The 7007-nt window shown below is 55.6% G+C and overlaps 1 protein-coding gene across 1 annotated transcript in view; it reads left to right on the top strand.

Annotated features, from left to right (window-relative positions):
- The first annotated feature begins 1633 nt into the window (after positions 1-1633).
- ALDH3A1 (aldehyde dehydrogenase 3 family, member A1) overlaps positions 1634-7007 on the top strand; it is a 13867-nt gene continuing 8493 nt past the window's right edge. The window contains exons 1-4 of the mRNA XM_014542811.1: positions 1634-1713; positions 1824-1983; positions 3422-3552; positions 3874-3961. Of these exons, the coding sequence (XP_014398297.1) occupies positions 1634-1713; positions 1824-1983; positions 3422-3552; positions 3874-3961 (459 nt within the window). The remainder of the gene's footprint in view (positions 1714-1823; positions 1984-3421; positions 3553-3873; positions 3962-7007) is intronic.

Raw genomic sequence — 7007 nt, 5'->3', positions numbered from 1 at the left:
ATATTCTTATTGATTTCAGAGAGGAAGGGAGAGGGAGAGAGAGACAGAAACATCAATGATGAGAGGGAATCATTGATCAGAAACTGGGGATCAAGCTTGCAACCCGGGCATGTGCCCTGACCGAGAATTGAACCGTGACCTTCTGGTTCATAGGTCACTGCTCAACTGCTGAGCCACTGGGCTGGGCTGAAAACCACCCAGCTCAACGCCTGATGATTACTCACCGCCTTAGCTCAACCTTGTCCAGCCCACCTGCAGGGTGACTGGGGCGCTGGCCTGCTTCCATGATCTTCGGAGGCCTTGCTGGTGCGGGGCGCTGTGCTGAGTGCGAGGATATGTGGGCTGAACAAAAGTTAAGACACTGCCTTCACGGAAATTCCAGTCTGTGGGGGACATGGAGTGAAGAAAAGTAATCAACAAATAGTCACACAAACAAATACATGATTGCAGTTTGGGACAGGTTCCTGGAAGTAAGGAAGGTATTATTTGGGGGTGGGGTGGTCAGAGAAGCTGAGATATGAACAGGAGCAAGCGTCACTGTGGTGCAGAATAGATGGAAAAGTATTTCAGGGAGAGAATCGCAAAGGGCCCGAGGGAGGAACTTGACCGGGCCATGCCAGGAATGCCAGTGGCCTGGAATACAGTGAAAATGTTGGAAAGTGGCACAAAATGAGGCTGAAGACGCAGCCAGACCATTCGCGACCTCAAAGACACGGGAGGTTTCCCTCCGAGCAGTGGGGAGCCGCTGCAGGGTGTCCATGGGGGAGGGACATGCTCGGGCCCTCGTTGCTCAGAGGCCCCGCGGGCAGCTTTTTGGAGAAGGTGTCGTGGAAGGTGGGATGGAGGCAGGGGGAGCAGGCAGGCAGCAATGACGGGGACCCCCGGGGAAGAGTCGGCACCTGGGCTAGGATGAGGCATTGAGGGGGGGCGGGGGTATTAGGGCTTGTAAAAATTAAAATTTAAAAAGCATGTATCTGCCACACTGAAACTTAACCAAAATAATAGTAATAATAATGATGGTAATTTTAATATATTTTATTGATTTTTTACAGAGAGGAAGGGAGAGGGATAGAGAGTTAGAAACATCAATGAGAGAGAAACATCGATCAGCTGCCTCCTGCACACCCTCCAACTGGGGATATGCCCGAAACCAAGGTACATGCCCTTGACCGGAATCGAACCTGGGACCCTTGAGTCCGCAGGCCGACGCTCCATCCACTGAGCCAAACCAGCCAGGGCAATGATGGTAATTTTAAAGATTTTGTTCTCATAGGTATAGACAAGGTTTAAGACTCTTTGCTCCACATGATCAGGACGGAGAAGCTGCTACTCCTAACGGCAGCAAGGACACCACGTTCACACACGCTGCCTGTGTGCCAGACCGCCCCTCTGCTCCACGAGCCAGCGTCGCCCTCGCTTGTGTTTTCCATTTGCCTCCATGGTTCTCCTCGGGGGGTCGCCTCCTGCTGAGGGATGAAGAACGAGGGAGGAAACGAGGTGGACACGGTGCCTTAGGACAGTGTTGCAGGAAAGGCTCATGGGGGGGCGGGCGGGGGGGAGAGGAAGGACTCAGGGGCTGATCTCAGCTCCCTTCCAGGAGACCATCGTCATCTGGGGAGCCGAGGCCAGAGACATGAACTGGCTGTGGAAGGACATGCGGCTGAGCCACAGCGGCGGTCAGGGCCCCTGGGCTGCGGGGGAGCTGGAGGTCAGGCCCATCTCCGGGAGCCGCCGTCACCGTGACTCAGCTCCTCTGGCTTGGAGCCGCCATCACCATGACTCAGCTCCTCTGGCTCCAGCCTTGCATCCTGCCTTCCCCTCAGCAAGCTCCCGCAGAGCCGGGTGGCCTCACGGAGGCCCACGCTCCCCTGGGCGAGTCTGCGGCAGAGCGCCCGGCTGGCCACCTCACCAAGTCTACAGCAGAGGGCAAGGGTCATCTCCGAAGATAACCAGGCGCCACCCCCAGAAAAGTGGGAGCAGGAGGTGGGGGGAGGGTTCCAGGTTGGCACAAGAGGCCTGGTCCACCCAGTGCTCCGCCCCATCTCAGAGGGTGCCCCATCTTCTGCCCACCGCCCAGCCCAGGCACCCAGGCACCAGAGCCTGTCAATGTGGCCTTCTGCTATTCCAGAATGTTCCCACTCTGCCCGTCTACACTGGGCCTTGTCTCCACCACTGGAGGCTGCAGCTTTCAGTCTGGACCTCATTGGGAGGGATTCCCTAAAAACAGAAACCTCAGGTATAGGCCTCTGCATGCTCCTGCACCCCAAGCCCGGCCCAGCCCACAGACCTCCTGAGCCCGCTGCCCCAGAGCCTCCTCCTCCCTCGCCTCCTGCCAATAACGCGTACACACCACACGTTAATAACTGTGACATATGACTTCGGTCCCTGCCTCTGTGCCTTTGCTTTTGCTGTTCCAAGCCCTGCTTCTGTTCCTTGTCTAAATACCTCTCATTTAGTTCAGACGCTGTTTCCCCTCCATGGGCCCTTATCCGAGTCTCTGTAGCACCTTATGTACATTCCAATTGCTACAGTTTCCATAGCGTTTTGAAATTTTCTGTTTACTCCATCACTCAACAAATATTTATTGAGCACCTACTACGTGCAAGACACTGTTCTAGGTGCTAAGATTGTAGCAGGTCACAAGTCAAATTCTAGTTGGGGGCTGACAGGTAGCGAACGATGGAGAGAACTAGCATGTCAGAGGTGGGAGGTGCTCTGGAGGGAGAGGACGGACAGCCATGTCAGGCGGTGCTGTTTCACGTCACATTTGAGCAGAGCTGGGTGGTGGGTGTACGGGAGGGGCATTCCAGGTGGGGGGCGGGGAGAAGGGCAAGAACACAAGCGGGGGCTTTGGGCCGTCAGGGAAAAGCAGTGAAAGGGGAAGGAGGCCGGGGACACTGGCTGCGAGTGAGGGTGGACGGAAGTGCCTGGGAGGAGGAGGCCAAGAGTCCATGGTGGGGGGGGGGGACGGGACATGTGAGCAGTGAGTGGCTGTTTTCCCAGATCTGCCGCCATCCCCTGCATGGCACAGAGCAGATGCCCAGCAAACGCCTGGTAAATGGTGGAGCTAGGGCAGTGAAGGCGAACCTTTTGAGCTGTGTGTGTCAGCATTTTCAAAAACCCTAACTTAACTCTGGTGCCGTGTCACATATAGAAATTTTTTGATATTTGCAACCATAGTAAAACAAAGACTTATATTTTTGATCTTTATTTTATATATTTAAATGCCATTTAACAAAGAAAAATCAACCAGAAAAATGAGTTCGCGTGTCACCTCTGACACGCGTGTCATAGGTTCGCCATCACTGAGCTAGGGGCTTGCAGACCCCTTCCTCCCCAAGCACGTCGGTTTTCCCGGCTGACCCCCCAGGGAGACCCCTGGCTGTTCTCACTGGCTCCTGCCCTCTTCCCTGCTGCTCAGGGGGAGCCTCCGGCTGGCAGGGCCCGGGCTGGAGTCTGCCTCGCTGTGGCCGCTCCTGAGCCCGTGGCAGAGGGCATCTCCAGGGAGCTGCGTGACTCTCGCATCTCCCCCCGCACCCCTGCCGCGCTTATGTAACTGAGGCTGGGAGCACAGCGCCGCAGCTGCACTTTGGAAACTTGGAGGAAGTTCAGGGCAGGCTGAATCAATCAGCAGAGCCCCCGCCCAGGGCAAACACGCGCCTGGGCTCCATTGAAGATTGGATGTGACCCCACCCAGGCCTGCAAAGACACAAGCTTGCATTTTAGAGGAGAACAAAGGGCTAATCCCCAGAGCCGGGCTCGCAGGGAGCAGAGGCCTGATTATGCTGCACCCGCATTTGAATACTGTTTTGGTCTCACACAACCTGGGGGTGGGGGTGGGGGGTTGTGCCAGGGCTGAGTGGGCGGGAGAAGGGCTGAGCGGGTGGGGAGAAGGCCCTTAAATGCATCCCTGGAGACGGGTGTGCACTCCAGGAGCGCCAGCCACCGGAGACTGTCAGAGGTAACCCTTTCCTTCCAGGGTCTTTCCTCTTCCCGGGTGGGGTGCCCAGCGGGAGCCGGCCCTGCTAGCGGGTCCATCTCTGCGGATGACCCTCCCCACCCCCCAGGAGTGTCCAATGAGAATCCTCAGATCTGGGATCCTGAGGATCCAGAGCCCACCTCCGGCAGCTCTGCCACCCCCAGCGCTGGGAGGGGGCACCCCGAGGACTGGAGAAGCAGGGTGCCAAGGGGATGGTGGGTGAGAAGCCCCAATTCCCTCCCCCAGAAGGTGGCAGAGCTCAGCAGTAAAAGGCGTGAGCGGAGGCTAGAGATAGAGGCGGGTGCAGCCCTGACTTTCTCACTTGCTAACTGAGAGCATCAAATGCCTCTTGGCCTTGCTGTCCTCCTCTATAAAGCGGACCCCTAACAGCTCCGGAGCTTTTTGAGGATCAGAGGGGATGATGAAGGGGAGCCGTCCATGGGATGCCTGGGGCACAGTGGGCCCTGGGGAGGCGGGCAGGCCCGGGCTCAGGAAGGTGGACTCCGGCTGCTCCCGCAGCAGATGCTTTCTGCTCCGTTCGCCTTTGCAGTGCCGCGCGGCTCCTTCCCGGGCAGCGCAGTGCGAGGACTGGGACTGGGTGCCAGCCACCCTGTCTCCCCAGGCTCTTATGCCGGGCCGCCCCGCCGATGGCCAGAGGCTGCTGCTCTGGGTGACCGCATGAGGCTGGGAGGGCGGGAGGGCCTTCCTGTTGGGCTGTGTGGCTGGGCTCATGGCCAGCAGGGGCACCCAGGGAGAGGGCTCCCTCCATCCCCCCAAAAGGCCTAGGGAGGGGACCATGAAACCTCCAGGCTGGGGCACCCTGGATGCCAGCAGGGCCCCCTCTCTGCGCAGCCAGCCTGGAGGGGTCAGCGCCATGGAGGGGGTGGAAGGCATTAGAATCCACTTGCAGGACACATACACACATACACACACACACACGTACTTCCATTTGTTCAAAAATTATATATACCATCCTATATAATAACAGAGGAATATGCTCATTAGCCATTACGCCCTGAGGCGTAACCACCAAGTGCATCAGGATCAGATCATGGATCAGCAGGAGGGTGGGCCAGTGAGGTACAAGGGAGCTGCGGAGAGCTGGAGGGGGCAGGGCAGCAAGCTATGGAGGGAGGAAGGGGCGGGGGAGGGGGGCGAGGGAGCTACAGGAGGGCGGCAGCGACCTACTGGCTCACGGATTCATGTGCAGGGCTACTAGTGTATAATAATACATACCATGTAAACCCACATATATGGCATATATGTCATATATGCATATGTTACATACAAAAGTTATATATGTGGTATAAATACATATGTTATTTATGGTATACGTAATTTTTTGGAAAATGGAAATAGCTGTATTGTAGCATGCTCATTTCTTTACTTTTCTTCTGATGTTAGAAGTGACGTGATGTCTGAAGTGGGGGGAACCCCTGGGGGGACAGCAGGAGCTGCTGAGGGAGAGGGAGCTGACTTCTCTGTGACCCCTTTTGTCTCTTTTGCGTTTTCTGCCATGAGCAGTACCGATCAGCTTTTTCAGAAAGTTAACAAATATTTTATTTTTAATTTTTATTGTTGACACTATTACAGATGTCCCCATTCCCCCACCCCCTTTGCCCACCTGCCCCCTTCCCCTGGCCTCTGCTGTCTGTCTATGGGTATGCGTACAGATTCTTTGCTAATCCCGTCACCTTCTTTCATCCAGTCCTCTCCTCCCCCTCCCCTCTGGCAGCTGTATCCATGCCTCTGTTTCTATTTTGTTCATCAGTTTATTTTGTTTGTTAGATTCCCCATATGAGTGAGATCACATGGTACTTGTCTTTCTCTGACTTATTTCGCTTAGTATAATGCTCTCCAGGTCCCTTCATGCTGTCTTAAAGGGTAAGAGATCCTTTTTTTACTGCTGCATAGTATCCCATGGTGTAGATGTACCACAGCCTTTTTATCCACTCATCTGCTGATGGGCACTTGGGCTGTTTCCAGATCTTAGCTATTGTAAATTGTGCTGCAATGAACATAGGGGTGCATATATCCTTTCTGATTGGTGTTTCTGGTTTCTTGGGATATATTCCTAGAAGTGGGATCACTGGGTCAAATGGCAGTTCCATTTTTATTTTTTTGAGGAAACTCCATACTGTTTTCCACAGTGGCTGCACAGTCTCATTCCCACCAGCGGTGCACGGGGGTTCCCTTTTCTCCTCATCCTCACCAGCACTTGTTTGTTGACTTATTGATGGTAGCCATTCTGGCAGGTGTACGGTGACATATCTCATTGTGTTAACAAATATTTTAAATAGATGCAAGTTCATTGCAGGCAAGTTTAGCGCCACAGAAGATGAGGACAGAGACCCCCACTAAGTCCCCCCCACCGCCATCACCCTGGGGGCTGCCCCGGGCCTTCTCCTGCGTGTGCACCCGCCTGCAACCTGCTTTCTTCTGAGCCCTCGTGGGGGGCGCAGGGCACAGCGCACTTTATGAAGGTGCGAAGCACTCGCTCCGCCTCCCTGCGCCCGCCTCCGCCATCACACAGGGGCAGCAGAGCCCTTTTATTTTTATTTAAACTATTTTAAAAATTGACTTTTAGAGAGAGGAAGGGGGGGGGGAGAGAAAACAGTCATTGGATCCTTGCTTTCCGCACCGCCCCTCCCGGGAGCCAAACCCGCCCCTTTTGGGAAACAGGCGGATTCTCCCACTGAGACATGAACGCTTAGGGCGCTGCCAGCATCTCTGTTATAAACGGCGGATGCGCTTTCTTACCGGGAAGCTTGGAAACGCTGCGATGCTGTCGCCCCTGAAGGGGACCCGCAGGGCCGGGCCTGCCTTTGGAGGCTCCGCAGGGGCAGCCGGTGGCCGGTGGCTGTCCCGGGCAGCCGGGCCGAGGATGCGTTTCCCATTGGTTTTTAGAGAGTGAGAGGGGGAGACACGCACAGACACCGATGTGAGACACACAGATTGGCCGCCCCGTATGGGCTGGGAGCAAGCCTGCAACCCCGACGGGGTGCCTGAGGCTGGGAATCGCACCCGA

The sequence above is a fragment of the Myotis brandtii genome, unplaced genomic scaffold (genome assembly GCF_000412655.1).
Source record: "Myotis brandtii unplaced genomic scaffold, ASM41265v1 scaffold314, whole genome shotgun sequence".
Classification (NCBI taxonomy): domain Eukaryota; kingdom Metazoa; phylum Chordata; class Mammalia; order Chiroptera; family Vespertilionidae; genus Myotis; species Myotis brandtii.
This window is presented reverse-complemented; position numbering and strand designations above follow the sequence as displayed.